The following is a 17,991-nucleotide window of genomic DNA, read 5'->3' as shown; positions in this document are numbered from 1 at the left end:
CCTTCGATTTTCTCGAGAAACACTCATAAATTCGCAACTATACTTGTGTAATTTTCATAGAGAATAATCACTACATAGAATATACGTCAATGCACTACATTAATTACTGTATGTGACTATGTACTGTTTTAACTCCTACACATTCGACATTGGCAAAATCACCGATGAAACAGTGGCAACATTTTAAGAAGAAAAAGAAAAATGGTAAATTTAAACTGTATGGGAATTGGCACTATGATTTTTTAATATATTATCAAGATATACGTAAACATTAACTTACTCGTAACGAATACTGTACAAGGTGCTCCTGACATGTATTTATGTAAAATGGTGTTTAGAGGGTGGCATATAAAACATAGTTATAAATGATTATATGCAGACAGATATTTATAATTTTTGTACACCCTCCCTTTGCTAGTACTTTTTAATGGTAATTTTTTCGATATTCACAAAATTTCCTTTGGGGTATGCATGCAGTGACATGCCCTCACAAAAAGCATTGATTAGACTGATTATATGTAATTCTCTCTTACGAATTTTCAAGCTTTAGGAAGTAGTTAAGCATGTATTTTATTTTACAAAGTTAAAGAGTCAAACGTTTAGGAATTCTGTAAACTCAAGATGCAGCGGCCTATTTCTGGCCATCATAAATTTGACCGCATATCATAGTAACATAGTAGTAATGTTGAGTAGGACATACAAGAGGCGGTACATTTGTCCGGGACATGACGTCAAAATGTAAGAGTGGCTCAAAATTATATGTTGTACTACTTCAAATTTTATGTCGCGGCAGTCGCGTTACTTATTCTCCGTCTCTGATAAACTGTAGGACGAGGACAGTGAGGTAGAGAACCGCATGCTACAAATTACAATAGAACGTTATTTTACAATGGACATTACATTACTGCGTTTCAAGTCGCGAGCGAGAGGGAATTATTTTGAGGGTTAACATTACAAAATACTGTAAGATACGCATTGAAACGCCGAGCCTCACTACGCCTCGCCTCATTTGAAGTAGGACGTTGTACCGACTCAATGCTAAAAAGAGGCTACTCTTACAAACTCTTTTTCATGTCATGTCCTACCCAACTCTACATAGTAGTAGTTTTGGCTTCACCTCAGGGAATAAACCAAATCTCGTCACTTTAATCGATGTTCGTTTGCTTCACATATCCGTGGTGCCCCAAGCGGTACAAATTGGCACTGAGCTTGTTAATTCCTTACTTAATGAACTACCCTCAACCTTTGTGGCACATTAAAAATTTCTCTTAACAAGTCCACATCCTTCCTTAGCCTCTACTAACAACTGATGTAATGTCGATCGAGATTATATTATATACCTATTTCCAAATTAACTGTAACACAAGAAAACTATAGGTATATGTATACACTCTTTATTTATTATGTGTATTTCTAAAATACTAGATAAATAAAAATAAGTTATGTAACAAATACAATGCATCAAAAATAAGCCAAAATGAGCACTAAAATATTTCAATTAAATCCAATTACAATTTTAAAATTATTGTATTAAGAGTTTCTAAATACTGAATGTTGATGTGCAGTGATTTACGCACACATTACAAAAATCTAATATAGGAGACATGCCAGGCACTGACAGAAGAGAAGGCCTAACAGTTATTTTATGTTATAATTATACACATTAGTTTTCTTGCTATCTTAAGGAAAAATTTTGAAAGTAAAATACCTTATGATCTTATCATTCAAAGCCTAGTGCTAGCATACAACATACCAGGACAACTTGGTTATACCTGGTACCAAACTTGTGCTTACCACTGCCTGGCATGCAAGTTAGTGAACGGCAGGATTGTATATATGGACTTCTGTAACTAATAGAGGACACTAATAATTATTGCAACAGACTCACTAGTTAGATATCCACAACTAAAATTTTAAGTCAAGGCTTATATTATTTAAATGCACCATTTTAATGATGCTTAACAAAATGCGTAAATAAAATGGTGATGTTTACGTTATAATAACTTAAATTTAAAATATGTAGTTATGATACCGTTTGTTATTACAGACATTTTAAGAGCATAAAATAAAAATCCTGTTATATTATGTATTGTACATAGACTAAGGTTCATATTCTTCCTAAACTTCAAAGTTAAACTTGATATTACACCAAATTATTATTATATTAAAAGATAGCCTCTCATAGTCCGCAGGACACCAGAGGTCTAGCAAAAACTCTCAAGTTCATTAACTTACATTAAAATGAATCAATATATAATAATGTACAAAATATACATTATGTTTAACAATCTTTCAACAGTCTTATAACTTTACAAACCTATACAGTATTGCACAAAAAAGTTACATAATAGGGTTATGTCAACGGTGACTAGTCACCATTTGCCAACATATTCTACCACATGTCTGATTAACTGAGTGTGACATATCTTCCTTAACACTAAGTATACTCTCAGTTTGAAATTGAGATTTATAACAGTCATCTGTACAACAACCCCATGCACACTGTCAGTAGAGGCACTATTTACATAAATTCACTTTGTTTAAAGTTAAAATGCTTAACATCCTACTAGCTGTATTAGCTGCTGCACTGTTGAACGGTCCAATAAACATAAATCAAAGTCAAATGTTTGAGTTGTCACTTCAAATCTGCCTGTTTCCACTATTAAATTCACAACCCTTTCGAGATCTTCATTGTTCTTAATCTTCATGATACGTTTCTGTAGCTCACGTAGCCTTACCATATAATCAGGAGAGATCTCCAGGCTCAGCATCTTCTCCTAAACTGCTTGAAACACCATTGTCTTGGACTTTCGTTTCAGTAAACATGGAACCACTACTTTCACCTCTTTCAACCCCATTATATGAAGGCCCAGATTCACCTGTGTTTGAATTTTTTCTATTTTCTGGTTCTTCTTCATCAAATATTTTTCTTTTTCTTCTCTTTTCTTCCCTTTTTGATTTGTCTTTGTGTTTTTTAGACTTTTCTTTTGTTTGCTGGGGTGGTGGCTCCACCACAGGCTGTGGCTCCGGTTCCACTTCTGGTTCGGGTTCTGGTTCTGGTTCAGGCTCAGGCACTGGTTCTGGAGAGGGTTCATGTTTTATTGGTTCAGGTGAAGGGTTTTCTATTTTAACTTTAGGTTCCTCTTCCTCAGCTATTACTGAACTCTCTGAATCTGAGTGGCTGCTGTTGATAGTATCATTGCCAATATGAGAAGGCTTAGTCAGACCACTTTTAGAGCTGCATTGAGAAGCAGTATCAATAGATATTGGAGATGCAGGTTCTGGTATACATCTTTCTTTGGGTACAGGTGTCTCTCTGCGTTCAATTACTTCAGGTTTCTCAGTAACTGGCTCTCTTACTTTGTCATATTTATGTTTCTTTTCTTTACTGGATTCTTTGTGTTTCTCTCTGGATTCATCACGTTTTTGTCTTTTTCTTATGCTTATGCTTTTTCTCTGACTCACCTTTTTCTTTATGTTTTACACCATCTGAACGATCTTCATTATCAGGTGGAGGAGTTTTCCTTAAATTTTCGATTGAGAATTTATTTATAGGTTTTTCAACTTTTGGCAGTTTTTCTTTCATTACAGGAGACTCTTTCATGTGTTCTTTTTCTTTTGAAATTTCCTTCACTTTAGGCATCTCTTTTGGAATTTCTTTGATTTCTTTTGGTGATTCTTTTAATTTGTGATTTTCTTTTTTGTGCTCTTTTCTCTCCTTATCTCTGTCATGACTTTTCTTTTCCTTCTTCTTTTTTTCCTTTATTTCCTTATCTAATTTGATATCAGCAGATTTTTCTTCAATTTTTGGTTTCTTTGACTCTGGAATTTCAGAGTTGTGTTTTGCAATTTTATATTCTTCCTTGTTGCTAGATGAACTGCTTGAGCGTGGCGCAGGACTCGGTACCCTTCTCAATGGGCTTACACAACGTTTTTTAGGAGGTTCAGGTGATGGTGGCCTTTCATTTGGCCTTTTTGTTGCTTTTTTTCTTTGGACTTTTCTTGCTCCTTCATTTGGCTTTTCATTTTCTCTGAACGCATTTTTTCTTTTTTTCTTCTTTGATTTTGAGTTTTTCTGCCTTAGCTTCTTTATGTTCATGTTTAGATTTTTTTTCTGAATTTGATCTATCTTTTTCTTTTTTATCTGATTTTGCAGATACATTTTTTTCAGCCTTTTTGGGATCAGGTGAAACTTTAGGAGGCTTTTGAATGGGAGCGTAAAATAACTTTTTCAAAAATTGCTTTGTCTTTTATTGGAACTTCTTCTTTATGCTCTTTGATTTTTGTTTTTAACATTTTCTGAAGAAAGCTTAGGTATGTTGGCAAGTTGTTTTTCTTCTATGAATGAGTCTCTACTTCTGCTTTCTTGGTCAGGGTTTGTATAATATGCATTATTATTCAATGGAATACCACCCCCTTTCAATAGTTTCTTTTTAAACTCCTCATTCGGATTTTTAAAAATATAACGGTCCTTTAAAAATCCACTTTGTTGTAATGTAAAATCATACTGAAACTTTATCTTCTTAGGTTCATCTTTATTTTTCAAATATATTTCTATGGGGAACATAAAACCTGCATATCCCGATTCTTTGATGGAAAATGGTGGTTCCTTCACAACTGTAAATAAAAATATGTTGCATAAATCTCATGGTATTTGGATACCAACATAATAAAAATAAGTAGGTCTAAATAACACTCAAACTTCATCAAAACATTTCACATAGCCATACTTTGATATAAGGATATATTGCTTTTATGTGATATTAGTGTGAAACTCACCTCTCCTGGGCTTCGGAAACGTTTCGTGAAGATGAAAAACTACTTTTTCCACAAAGTGACTTATATCAGCTCCTTCCTGCCCGCGCACAAACACTTCCCAGTCATGAGTGAATCCTTCTGGCGTTTTCTTTGATCTTAACGAAGCTTCGTGCCCAATCTCAAAATTCACTTTTATCGAGGACATTTTGATTCTTAAAATAGTAAAAGAATTTTAGTTGGACAAGTTCGCACTATAGCAAGTAGAAAAATAATACTCGATGATCACATATCTATGAAGTCAAATCATACTCACTGCCATATATTATTTTTAAGAAGAAATGAAACTCGCACATAACAATTATGAATGTTTCAATTAATTGTTGAGTTGCAAATAATTACAATTATAGAAAATAATCTTTTAGCGCCCTTGTTATTTTGGTCCGCCATATTATTTCGGTCAATTTCTTAGGCAAAGTGTATTTTCAATAGTGACGTATTTGTTACACGTATTGTTATTCACGATAGTTTCAACGATTTTCATGGTCTTGTAAATGAATAAATTCTGTGCTACAAATTGAAAAATGTATAACTTCGATTTTTCTGGCAACATTGCCATGATTGTCAAAATTGAAATGTCATTTCATATGGGACATGTCTAAGAGTTCTCAATTTACAAAAAATACAAATTGTAATATTTGTGAGCAGTTTTCAGAGTAATTACAAAAGCATAAAAGTAAAACGACCACGAATTATGGCAGGAATAATGTCAACAATATTACAGCCTCTAAAGTAAGTGTTTCACACTGTACATTAATTTCTAACCTCCGAGATATTTTGGTACCTATTTAAAATATTTCAGGCTCGTAAGGAACACTCTGCATGCGATCTCGACAGCAACAACACCTGTCAGTACTAGTTTAGTGCAAGCAGAAACTCCCACGTTTTCAGCAATAAGAACGAAGGTGCGTTGCTACTTTCCTCGACCAAACGAAGTAAGGAGAGTTCGCAGACATGGTTGGCAGACAAGAATGTCGACACCTAACGGGCGCAAAACAATAATGAGGCGGCTGCTAAAAGGGCGATTTGTTCTTTCTCATTAGCAGTAATGTGAATTATTAGGTATTTTAAACTATAAAAATAAACAATTGAGTAATATAGTATAGTGTTAAAAGTAAATACACAATGAATAAATATAATAAATGATTTTTATTTAAAACAAAACTGATTCAAACATTTTTTTCTGATTACTAACAAAGCTATGCCACTTTACTTAATATCTATCCATAACATTACAAAAGTAACAAAAAACAAACTTGAGTAATGACATCAGTAGTTAAGTTGCATATCTTATCCAATGAACTGTAATACTATTTTGATTTAGCAAATTATATCATTACCAAACTGCTTTGGATATTAAATCTTAATGAGCACCTAATACTTAGATATTTTGATGTATTGTATATTTAACATGGCTGACAAAAGTTGTGTGTTTTGGGACAACACACTGTGTGAAGTGGTGGTGGTGGTACTGGTGGATAGCCCATTAATTTTGTTGTTGCAATCAATGTGTTAATATGAAAACTGTATATTTCAACATGTCCTTAAATTATTTTTGTTAGCACAATAAGCTCTGATGCATATAGCCACTATAAATGTTAAATTAAAAGTAATATACTGTTTTTGTATTGGGTGCCCTGAAGTACCAAATTATATTTCTATATAACATAATAAATTCAATAAATCTCTAATGACCCTACAATAATTTTGCCTTGTACTAGTTGAATAGATACTTTTGTTGAGAGTGGACTGAGTCTTCAGAAGTAGTTGGCGATTTGGCAGGCTTTAATAAATTTGATACTTCTGTTACCACCAATGTTGTTAGCTTGATTATAGCAAGGTGGGCTGCTAACTGCAGAACTAGAGCTCCAAACCCTTTGTATAAGCCTGCAACACCTTCCCGTGCTATTGTGGTATTGTAGCAATCTATAAAACCTTCATAACCTGTTAGTATGGGGGTTACTGAGGTCCCAGTATCTAAATTATCTATTATTGTCCTAGTGCCCTGGAAAGATACAAAACAAATATTATGTTGAGAAATATTATTTCTAGTGTGACCTTTAGATGGTTAGTCTATCTTTTGAATCTTTAATCATATAAAGTTTTACCAAACATTTTCTAATTTTACATATCAATTGACACAATACATAATTATAGCAACACATGAATTAAGTCTAATTTGATAGACATTACATAACATGAAAATAGGGCCATCTTACTTAATTGCTTACAAAAATATGTTTAACTAGGTTTTGTGTCCAGTTCCACCCTCATGAAAAGTTTTTCCAGGATTAATATTATCCCAGAATAAAAGTAGTATTTAGCACTCAGGGGTAATGTAGCTTCCTATTAGTAAAAAATCAAAACGGTTTAGTAGTTCTTGTGATATACACTTTCAAACAAACTCTTCAGCTTTATAATATATTAACATAGATATGTGCAGTATTATGAATACAATACAGGGAATCATTTAGTTTACCTGTATGTGTAGCCTATGGATGATAGTTTCTACTGGGTAGAACAATATCTCCATAGTTATGAAAGAGAAGATGTTTGCCTTCAAGTTCAAGTCCTCAATGAGCGGATTCTGCGAGTTTTTGCTGTAGCTAGAACTTGAACTGTACGCATCACTCAATTCATGTCTGTGTCTTTGTTGAAAACGGAGGATACGCATTGTTATACTTTTAAGTGTTATGCTGGAATGATATAAAAAAAAACATTACTTGTCAATTCTTCAATGCATTAAAATTCTAACAAAAAAAAAAAGTTTTAAAGCCAACAAAACACTCACTGTGCGATATACTTGGAAATTCCAAGAGCAACAGTGGGGAAAACAATTGCCCATATTGGCAGCATCCTGCCTCTGCTGGGTGTACCCCACTCTAATAACCGTACAAATCCTTCACGGAACACATCAAAGAGAGCAGGCTTGTCACTGGCGATGTCACTCTGTACTGTTTCCACTAAACTTGCTGAGTAAAATGGTGTAATTATGGCTAAACTTACACTGGAAATAGTCATGTTATAATATAAATCATTTGTATAAAAACATTATTCTACTTGTCTATAAACAACGGAAGTTTAAATTGTATTCAACTTTTTTTACTAAGATCAGAAAAGCTGGATTACTAATTAGTTAAGTATACTAATGAGAACAATAAACTATCAATAAAGTATAGCAATTGTAAATTATATATTCACCATTTTAATGTTATGTGTTGAAGAAATTGCAATACTGAACTGCATTTTCCAATCTCCCTGAAAACAAAATATAACTGAATGTGCATATATTAATATATTCTTAGCAAGAACCCAAACTGTCAAATTAACAATATTATGTTACTTGAATGTAAATATAATTTGTTTACTTAGGCCAGCCTGTGCCCTTGGCAACAACATCCTCTACAGCCAAGTTAAGTCCCCGGACTATACATGTGGAGCCGATGCCTTTCCACAGAGTAGTGACATCTTGTCTTCTGTGCAATCTCACCACTACTGGCAGCAGTGTGTATGGAAATATATGGTAACTCTTTAAACTGTTGTGCACCTGTGAAATTGACAATTATATGAATTGTAGCAATAATTAATCATATTTGGTAGTGGCAGTGACTAAACGGTTCATAAAACCCGATATCTGCCGGCATCCCTTTATGTAGAATCTAATTATAATTAGAATGATATGAAGATCACATTCATGCATATTGCATGCACTGGGAAGTGGTATATGAGTAGTGTCTATCTTAATATTGGTTAATGTTTCCATACATACCTGACATTGTCTTCGTAAAACTATGAATGGATGGCTCAGAAGATTTTCGGTTATAAGACTCGCTACACTTATCGCTGTAGTCACGTAAGTATTGTTTTCTGAAAACAAAGACAAAGTAGGGTGATGTGGAAATTACGTTTGTTCATCAGAATGGTTGATGAGACGCAATAGGCATGAATAATAAGAATGTGCCTCCTTACAACTATGTGGACACCTTAATCAAAATAGATCTAAAAAAGATACTTAGTGAGTTTGGATACGCGACGATACAACTCGAAAAGGAATATACGATTGATAAACTTAAAGTGCAGTACCTTCATCTGGAATATCATCCATTACTAAAGGAGGTCCCTGAAATTCTTCTGTAATTGGAGTATGATAACCATAAATTTGTTGATAGCGGGTGTCGTATAAATCGTTAGGTTCACGGTTTGGATCTAAGCCATAAGGTCTATTGTAAGACGAGTATTCTCCAAAACCAGCCATTCTTACTGCACCTTGCGATAAAGTTATTGATGAGCAGAATTTAATACGAAAATCATTTCAGCACTTGTAATTGTTTTACAAAAACGATGAAAAAATACCCCTACAAAGTCAAATCGTTTCTTTGACAGATCCAGTTGACAGTTGACATATTGCGCAATGCGCATAGGATTAGTGCGGTGACTAGATACGTAAGTACCTCACTTCGTACAATAGGTACCAACTCAGGGTACCTATCTATATACATAATGCTACAAATGTACCAGTCAATAGATTCCACAACACGTCTAATCATGTTTGTTTTGTTTTAGGTAGATATTTTAATGAATAAATTTTATATAGATACCATACAATTTTTATAAGTAGGTATCTGTATTTTCTACGAAGTTTAAGTTTGTGTTACAGTATTACGTATTGGTGGGTATTCGTTATTTTATTCAGTATTTTACGTAGGTATTTATGAGTTCAAAATGTAAAATAATAAGCAATGTTTTATTTATTGACGAACATGGCAAGTAGGGTAGGGTACGGTATCCGAAATCCGAATCCGATTCCGATCAAGAAATTGTTGACATTTCCATGGTTGACATTTGACAACATTGAAAATGTTGGAAATTGAAATGCCAGGGGACCCCGGAGTTCAGACATCACAGAACGCCTAAGACGCATGATCAAAAAGGCCCTACACAACCCGCGAACTGACACCAGCGACCGAATATCGATTATAAAATAGGACAAAAGTTCTCTAACGTTAAACATGAACTTAATGTTTTTTCTTTGAGTTTGGTTACTGAAAAAGAGCATAATGTTCGCTGAGGCTGTGTTGTGTTTATCTACTTTACATTTATATAGTAAGTTGAAATGGTATGGTGAATTGAAGTTTGCGAGCTAGTGGTCTGGATTACAGTGTATTGTGTTTATAATTGCAGGTGTTGCGGCCCAAGGAGAATGTACTGACTTGCGAGGCAGAGTAATATCTCATGGGTTGCATTACGTTCCGGGACCAGACACTTGCACACTTTGTATTTGCGATAATGGATTGCCGAAATTCTGCAAAGCCGTGTTATGCTCCCCACCTCAGGTAAGTATTATAATATTGTATATACTTATTTTTCACGAAAAAAAAAATCTTAATCCCGTAACGTTTCTTCAAAGTTAAAAAAACAAATTTACATTCATTTTTAATTATGTATATTATCTTCACCATCCAAATTATTGATATATTAAACCACTTACAACTATTTATTTATTATTATTATTGTATTTATAATTCGTTCATATACTAAACTATGTTTAAAGTGAACACCTTAAAACAGCTGATGCCTGTGTATAAAACAGATGAGTTTTTTTCTATCCTTTTATGTTGTAAAAGGTAATATAAATTTAATATTCATAAACAAAATGCAAGTGTTTGAAAACATGTAACAAGAATAAAATAGCTCTTTTTGGACTCTTATAAGATTATTTCAGATAAAAAAGGATGTATTTAAACCGAGGACTTTCCAGAATATGCTTTATTTTCTTATAAGAACTTAGGAAGAACTATTAGAAGAGTACCATCTTCAAGTTTTTGGAGACAACTAATATGAAATGAGTTGATAGTTAAGCAAAAATGCAGAAGTAGAGCAATTATTGATAGAATAACAATAAATATTTATTAATTTTATTTGATTTAAAATTCTTTTATTGTTAATATATTTTGTAGTACTATGTTAAATTTATAAACAAGCTATCAGTTTATATGTGTAGACATAATAGCACCTATCTATGTACATAATTATATACTTTTCTTTTGCTGAACTTGCAATGGCTTTTCCAGTCATCATCCCAGAGTGTTAGTTGGTTTGTTTGAAGAAGATTTTATTAAGAACAATACAAAAAATGCCAAGGCAGGGTATTTTAATTTATCCGCTTAAGTGAATCCATGTTTGAAAAAAAAAAACGACAACAATAAACTGAATAATATTGTCTAACCTGCAATGAGGATCACATGGATCAAAGCTTAATGGGCAAAGGCAAAGGAATTCATGCTCCTGGCCATAATCTTTTCCTATAAAATGTTAGCATATACTCCTCTATGAATGTTGGAGTAAAAATTATAATTGGGCTTTGTATTATCACTTACATAACATTCATACTTAATCCCCTCTAGTAAATTTCATTCCAAGTAAATACTGCTAGAAATGCTTACACTGTTGCCATCTCAATAATCACTGCCTATTCAATGTAATTAAACAATTTGGATATGAAATAATTAACATGAAGAACTGAATATAATATAACCAAATTGAAATTTCACCAGGACTGCCGTTCCTTCCGCGTGGGCAACACCTGTTGCGAGTTTATATGCTTGGACGATGTGGTGAAGCCCGCGGAGACGGCGGAGGCTAATTTCCGCGTGGCGGCTGGCGGTGCGGCAGCGGTGGTGCTGCTGACGGTCGCGCTGGTGGTGTACCGGGTGCGGCGCCAGAAGCGACGGCGACCGCCGCACGCTGACGACCAGAGAAGCTTGACTAGCATTGGGTGAGAATTAACTATGAATATACAAAAGTGCAAATATTTGTACAACAATTGATTTATTTATTGATATATTGATTTATTGATATGTTGATTTATTGATTTATTGATTTATTGATTTATTGATTTATTGATTTATTGATTTACTGATTTATTGATTTATTGATTTATTGAATTATTGACAATACAATATTGATTGCAAAACAGATTACAATAAAAAATATATATAATATACAAACATAAAACTAGATTGTATTCCTAAATTATACTAATACTAGTCAATTATAATACTCAAAGTGCGGAATTAATAATTATCAATATAAATCACTTCTGATAGATTTACTCATTAAATGTTAAAATAAACATTACACCAGGAATTGTTGAATACACCAGACTAAAAGTTAAGATCTGCGGAATGATTATCAAGTTTCAGCTAGTTGCCATGCCTATACTTTATTCATGCAATCCAATTAATCCAAATGCAATGCATCCTAGAACCAGAGTCTGCAAACATATATGTGCAACCAGTAAAGTTTTATCGTCAAATAATGTAATCAGAAGGTGTTAATTACAGGAAATGTCTAATTATAATTTTTATACCTAACTCCAATTACTTAGTTTTTGCTTAATATAATGGCAGTTACCACAACTGCACTGAAATGTTTGTGCATTAAGAACTTCCGTCGATTTTATTACATCGTGGTATAATTGCCATCCTGTTTATTCATTTGAATAAATTATTACGACATGATGAATACTTAATTCCATTAATATATAATGAATATACTAGACATAACTTGCCGCCACGACAGCTGATCAACAGTATGAACTAACAAGTTGCATAAAATATTCCTAATAACGCCACCAACTATGATTTGAACACTGAATAGTATTTTTCATTCGTCATTCTGAGACATGTTTCTCTTGGGCCTATGGCTGATAGTGCCTAGCAATTTAAATGGCTCCGATTTCCTTCAAATCAACGTAGAATAGTCTTGCGCCTCGTCAGAAATAGACAAAGCAGTGCTAAAATTCATGTATGTAAATCCCAGAGACTTTATTTAATTCCATAGATAATCATATTTAACAAACAATTCTCTGGTGATTTTTTCTGTCTGCGACCTTGATGCCTTTCATTGTACATTGTTCTCGCGTTCATTGCGTGTGCAATAATTCACAATGTAGCTTGCTAGGATGAAGTAAGCGCTGGGTCCCTTATTGTTGCGCATAGCGTGCGATCTATGCCTGATTAGTTCCTTATGTGTATACTCCTTACCAAAAATGTATGCAAATTACGACTGAACGTCGGTTTATCGAACAAAAAATCGATGTATACTAGTTGGAACATAAAATCGCTTTTAGAGGCACTTGCTGTTTCCCTGTATTTGCTTTAAATGAGTTCCGAATCTTAATAATGTACAAAATTATATCAATATCCCCAGCAAACGACCAAATGGGTCAGCAAAACATCAGTTTTTAATTTCCAATTTTTTTTAAATGCTTTAAAACAAGAAGTCAGGTTTACAAAGGTTGTTATTTGGCCCTCTTTATACTTGATTGAACCATGAAGTTATTTGAACACGGGCATAAGATAACGCTACAGCAAGCTTTTAATTCACATCATTTTCTGCAACAGGTGACATAACAGTCCACTCATCGAGTCAGCCTATACAAGCTGTATACAAATGTGCAGCTCTATAATTTATAACGTGGTTTTGATTTCTCCATTAAATGCTTTCTTATGTTTTTACAGGTACATAAGCGGCAGTATGGGCTACATGGGCAGCACTTGTGAGACAGCGGTGGGGGCGTGGAAGCCCCAAAGTAACTACTTACCGCGGGGCGAAGCGCCGCCACCATACGACGAGGCCGTTGCGCAGTGCCGACAGGATCCTATGAGGTCATTATTATATTAATTATAGACATACTCATATAGAATGTTACTTAAATTTTATTTGAGACAGATGGTATGCATTTTGCATTCTTCACTGCTATTCATTTTGTTAATACGTGCGTGCAATTTTACGCTGTTAAGGAATATTGTTAATATAAAATTTTATTAGAGTTAAAAATGCTATGAAGCCGATGATGAATCGCTGATTGTTACCAACACTCCTTGGCCATAGAAAACATATGTGTACGAGTTATCAAATAATACGTTATCACTTTGTAGAGGTAACGAGCCCACGTACCACCGCACGTACCCCGCCACGGTGGATAACTTGACGCGACCTGACGATACCATGCAATGCACCGGACATGGATACGCCAACATACCACGCCCTGTGCAACAGGTACTGTGAAAACACACACCTTGACACTACTGTCTACTTTTAAATTAAACTATTTTACGGATTTTATCGCGGTTTTAATATTTTACTTTTCTTCTTGATTCTTGGATTATTGGAAAATCCGTAAAATAGTTTAATTTAAATGTTCTAACATTCGCTTAAACATAAGAAATCATTACTACTGTTTAACATCATGTTTTAATAAATATTTGGTTTGTGTCTTTTTTATATTTGTTTTTCGTGTGTGTGCAATAAGGAGTTTTGTATTGTATTATATGAAAGTGTAGTCAGCAACGTAAATAATTAGTAAAATATTTATCTCAGGAAACTTTAACGCGAGCGGAGTCGCAAGCAAAAGCTAGTATGATATAAACAACATCCAAATTTTTTTTCCTGCCGCTGATTTAAGATTATTTTTGTTTCTTATGAAAATTATCATTATTATATGCTAATTGTCATTAAATATAATACATATAATATGTATAATAAAGGCGCTTGTTACGAAGCACATGTATACTCGTATTAGCGCGTAGTTTGCCGTCCGCTCAGTAATACATGACCAGGTATCCTTGAGAATTAATGATAGTATAATTTAGTAAAATTACTGGTTGGTACTCTGTGTAATAATATGATAACACTAGCTTTTGCCCGCGGCTCCGCCCGCCTTTTTTTTAGAACTTTTAAAGTGGAACAATCCCGTCATACATCATTGTTGCATAACTTTAACCGTTTACGCAGCGCAGGCAACGGAAGCTCTCAAAACTTATAAGTTTCCCCGTTTTTGCAACATGTTTCATTACTGCTCCGCTCCTATTAGTCATAGCCTATAGCACTCCAGGAACAAAAGGCTATCCAACACAAAAAGATTTTTTCAGTTAAAACCGGTAGTTCCTGAGATTAGCCATTACTGCTCCGCTCCTATTGGTCATAGCGTGATGATATATAGCTTATAGCGGTCCACAAATAAAGGGCTATCCAACACAAAACGAATTTTTCAGTTGAAACCGGTAGTTCCTGAGATTAGCCATTACTGCTCCGCTCCTATTGGGTATAGCGTGATGATATATAGCCTATATCACTCCACGAACAAAGAGCTATCCAACGCAAAAAGAATTTTTCAGTTTGGACCGGTAGTTCCTGAGATTAGCCATTACTGCTCCGCTCCTATTGGGTATAGCGTGATGATATATAGCCTATAGCAATCCACGAATAAAGGGCTATCCAAAGCAAAAATATTTTTTCAGTTTGGATCGGTAGTTTCTGAGATTAGCTATTACTGCTCCGCTCCTATTGGGTATAGCGTGATGATATATAGCCTATAGTACTCCACTAACAAAGGACTATCCAATGCAAAAAGAATTTTTCAGTTTGGACCGGTAGTTCCTGAGATTAGCCATTACTGCTCCGCTCCTATTGGGTATAGCGTGATGATATATAGCCTATAGTACTCCACTAACAAAGGGCTATCCAATGCAAAAAGAATTTTTCAGTTTGGACCGGTAGTTCCTGAGATTAGCGCGTTCAAACAAACAAACAAACAAACAAACAAACTCTTCAGCTTTATATAATAGTATAGATTCAACCGACGTACACATAGTTATTTTAATATACGATTTCCTAAAGATATATTTCCGTAACAGAAAAACATTTGTGTGTATGGTGTAGGAACGAAAATGGATCTTGACAGTAGTTTCTATTCCACTCGACACAAGATTTAACTAGATTGGGACCATACCAGGTCCAAGTAGTCTTTACGTGTATAAATATTTTATTGTATATACAGATGTGCACCTTGTACTAGCCTTATATTTGTTTGAAGTGCTTTTGGAGTATTATATTAACGAACGGGTTGTTGGTTGCAGATGGCGAACTCTCAGAATTGTTACAACGCGCCGCTACTACAGCCAGTACTCGCGCCCGAGAACAGGGAGCCCAATCCAATGGCCCACCATCCGCTGGCGCCCAACAGTGAGCATGTATTTCTTAACATTTTGTAGGTGCTTCTATCATTTAGTTATTTTGCTTTGTACCCCTGGTTATCTGATATTTAAGCATTTTTTTATATTTACGCCAATTGTTGCAAGTGATTATTCGTACAATTGTAATTAAAAAAATATAATGTCTATTACAGTGATGGGTTTCCCGAGTGCGATCCGACTGACGGGCTCGTTGGGCGCCATCAGCAACCGCGGACTACTTTCTGTACTGCAGCGGGACGTGCGGGATGTACGGGACGTGCGGGATGTGCGGGATGTGCGCGATGTACGGGACGTGAGAGATGTGCGGGACGTGCGAGACGTGCGAGACGTCCGAGATGTGCGAGATACTCGCGAGCGTGAGCGTGAACGCGAGCCCGAACACGAGCGGCCGCACAACGTGCCCGGCTTCTACACAAACGCCAATAATCTGCACGCATCTCTGTCAGTATTTTTTTTAGGATTAAGGAAAGAGGAAGGCTAACGTTGCTCAATAAAATGTAATCACGATAAAAATAAATTATGTCTAATACCTTTTGCTGAGTTCAAGAAGGTGGTTTTGTATGTGGTAGACACTAATATTATTTATTTTCTAGATCACAGCCTTTCTAAATCCTTTATCGTTTCAGACACCGCACAATCCCACGTATATCGGCGGCGGTGGACAGCCCCCTACTAGACGGCGCGCTGAGCGGTTTGGGCGGGCTGGGCGGCATGGGCGGGCTGGGCGGCCTGGGCTTCACCCGCGCCGAGCGGTCGCTGCAGGGAGAGATCCGCCGCTCCTTCCACCGGCCCGGCGACGCAAGGCACGACACCGGCCGCTCCATCCCGCGCAACCTCAACATCGCCTCGGTCACTGACGCCGCCGATCTTACCGCCTTTGATGTCGATGACAGGTCATTTTATGTCTTCTTTTTGCTAACTGCATGTACACGAGCTTGTTGACGCACATTGAACCAGTGTGCTAAGCTATGGACTAAAGTATTAATCACGAGTTTGAATAGACACTTGCGTAATAATAATATACTGATGATCGAGAGTTAATATTATAAAATAATTTGTTGTTAGATCAAACGTTCGTCTGACAAGCGGCGGGCGATCCCGGGCACACAGCGAGGAGCAGAATGTGGGCGGCGCGGACGGCTGTGGCACGGGCTCAGCCGCAGGCTCTGGGGTTAGTGCGGGCGTGGGTCCAGGGCCGGTGGGGGCAGTGGCAGCAGTGGGCACCAAACCCCCCGCGCCGCCGCCCGCCGATCCGCCGCTCTCCGCGCCACCAACCACGCTGCCGCTCACCGTCGATAAGGTCTCTGTCATAGATATTGAGAATCTTCCTTTTCATTGGAGAAATACTATACACGGCTTCATTCGTAATCTTAATTAGAGCAAATTCCCTTCTGGTAGAATATTATGACTGCATACCAATTAAAAACTGTAAATATAGTTTACGTTTGCGATGGATCTGTTGTAACGAATGTGTGTTGTTGCAGCCGTCGTGCGTGTGCAGCTACGAGGCGAGCGCTCCAGGGGGGGGAGGGCGGCGAGGGGGCCGAGGGGGAGGACGGCGATGACTACCGCAGCGAGTGCGAGAACTGCAAGTCCGCCGGCAGCTCCAGGTCGTATACATAACCTTATAATTTTAAAAATGTTTTTTTTGCCATTTTATCATCATACATCATACAGTATCGTGTATGATTAAATAAATAAAACAAAAAAAAGAAAAATAAATTTAGGCAAACCTGTAATGCAACACGAACAGCAATCAGCTGATGCCCGGAGTCGATGACCTACGTCAACGAACGGCGCGCTTTTTACCTCATTAGCAAAATTATAAGCATTCTATTGCGATTTTTTTGGTCATCGTGTTGGGAATCACCATCACTATTGTCTGTGTTTATTTTTTGTTTGTGTGTAAAAGGAAGCAATTTTCGATCATATCGCATTTAGTTTGCATTTCGAATGTTTTTTAAGTCAACGAATACAAATTCCAAAATAATCGTGCGCATAGCTACCTCGAGAGTATAGTTGTAGCGAGTGCAGTGCGCGTGTGTGAGTGTGCGGGGTGCAGGTGGGTGTTGTCGGAGGGGTGGGAGGGGTGCGCGACGCAGACGCTGCAGCGCCGCGCGCCCGCGCCCGCCACGCC

At 36.1% G+C, this 17,991-nt stretch overlaps 4 protein-coding genes across 4 annotated transcripts in view; 2 read left to right on the top strand and 2 right to left on the bottom strand.

Moving 5' to 3' along the window:
• Positions 1-2,072: 2,072 nt before the first annotated feature.
• On the bottom strand, positions 2,073-5,307 carry LOC119188658 (protein AF-9-like). The gene is given in 9 exon segments (XM_037436536.1): positions 2,073-2,754; positions 2,756-3,430; positions 3,432-3,985; positions 3,988-4,050; positions 4,053-4,232; positions 4,234-4,285; positions 4,287-4,617; positions 4,780-4,970; positions 5,072-5,307. Coding segments are annotated over 8 exon segments (2,238 nt in total). The 5' UTR covers positions 4,964-4,970; positions 5,072-5,307; the 3' UTR covers positions 2,073-2,555.
• A 48-nt stretch (positions 5,308-5,355) lies between these two features.
• LOC115442736 (39S ribosomal protein L34, mitochondrial) lies at positions 5,356-5,958 on the top strand. Its single transcript, XM_030167883.2, has 2 exons — positions 5,356-5,547; positions 5,618-5,958. Exons 1-2 carry the CDS (start codon positions 5,510-5,512, stop codon positions 5,856-5,858), a joined length of 279 nt encoding a protein of 92 aa, XP_030023743.2. The 5' UTR covers positions 5,356-5,509; the 3' UTR covers positions 5,859-5,958.
• Positions 5,945-9,218, bottom strand: LOC115442735 (solute carrier family 25 member 46). Its single transcript, XM_030167882.2, has 7 exons — positions 8,899-9,218; positions 8,585-8,682; positions 8,184-8,362; positions 8,017-8,073; positions 7,607-7,822; positions 7,295-7,511; positions 5,945-6,820 (listed from the first exon to the last, which is right to left on the bottom strand). The coding sequence occupies exons 1-7, from the start codon at positions 9,068-9,070 to the stop codon at positions 6,533-6,535; spliced, it is 1,227 nt and encodes a 408-aa protein (XP_030023742.2). The 5' UTR covers positions 9,071-9,218; the 3' UTR covers positions 5,945-6,532.
• Positions 9,219-9,558: 340 nt separating this feature from the next.
• LOC115442747 overlaps positions 9,559-17,991 on the top strand; it is a 36,237-nt gene continuing 27,804 nt past the window's right edge. The window contains 12 exon segments of the mRNA XM_037436555.1: positions 9,559-9,918; positions 9,997-10,148; positions 11,370-11,590; positions 13,338-13,484; positions 13,758-13,878; positions 15,738-15,843; positions 16,007-16,295; positions 16,481-16,747; positions 16,920-17,154; positions 17,339-17,401; positions 17,403-17,464; positions 17,917-17,988. Of these exon segments, the coding sequence (XP_037292452.1) occupies positions 9,873-9,918; positions 9,997-10,148; positions 11,370-11,590; positions 13,338-13,484; positions 13,758-13,878; positions 15,738-15,843; positions 16,007-16,295; positions 16,481-16,747; positions 16,920-17,154; positions 17,339-17,401; positions 17,403-17,464; positions 17,917-17,988 (1,781 nt within the window). The 5' untranslated portion in view covers positions 9,559-9,872.

Source organism: Manduca sexta, chromosome 8 (assembly GCF_014839805.1).
Source record: "Manduca sexta isolate Smith_Timp_Sample1 chromosome 8, JHU_Msex_v1.0, whole genome shotgun sequence".
Lineage (NCBI taxonomy): Eukaryota > Metazoa > Arthropoda > Insecta > Lepidoptera > Sphingidae > Manduca > Manduca sexta.
This window is presented reverse-complemented; position numbering and strand designations above follow the sequence as displayed.

Bases quoted from the DNA above. Each gene is read 5' to 3' on its own strand.
- LOC115442736 (XM_030167883.2), top strand. From the start codon at position 5,510: ATGGCAGGAATAATGTCAACAATATTACAGCCTCTAAA. The intron at 5,548-5,617 runs GTAAGTGTTTCA...AAAATATTTCAG, and splicing joins ACAATATTACAGCCTCTAAA to GCTCGTAAGGAACACTCTGC.
- LOC115442735 (XM_030167882.2), bottom strand. From the start codon at position 9,070: ATGGCTGGTTTTGGAGAATACTCGTCTTACAATAGACCTTATGGCTTA. The intron at 8,683-8,898 runs GTACTGCACTTT...CTTTGTTTTCAG, and splicing joins GGATGATATTCCAGATGAAG to AAAACAATACTTACGTGACT. The intron at 6,821-7,294 runs GTAAACTAAATG...GTATCTTTCCAG, and splicing joins TCCATAGGCTACACATACAG to GGCACTAGGACAATAATAGA.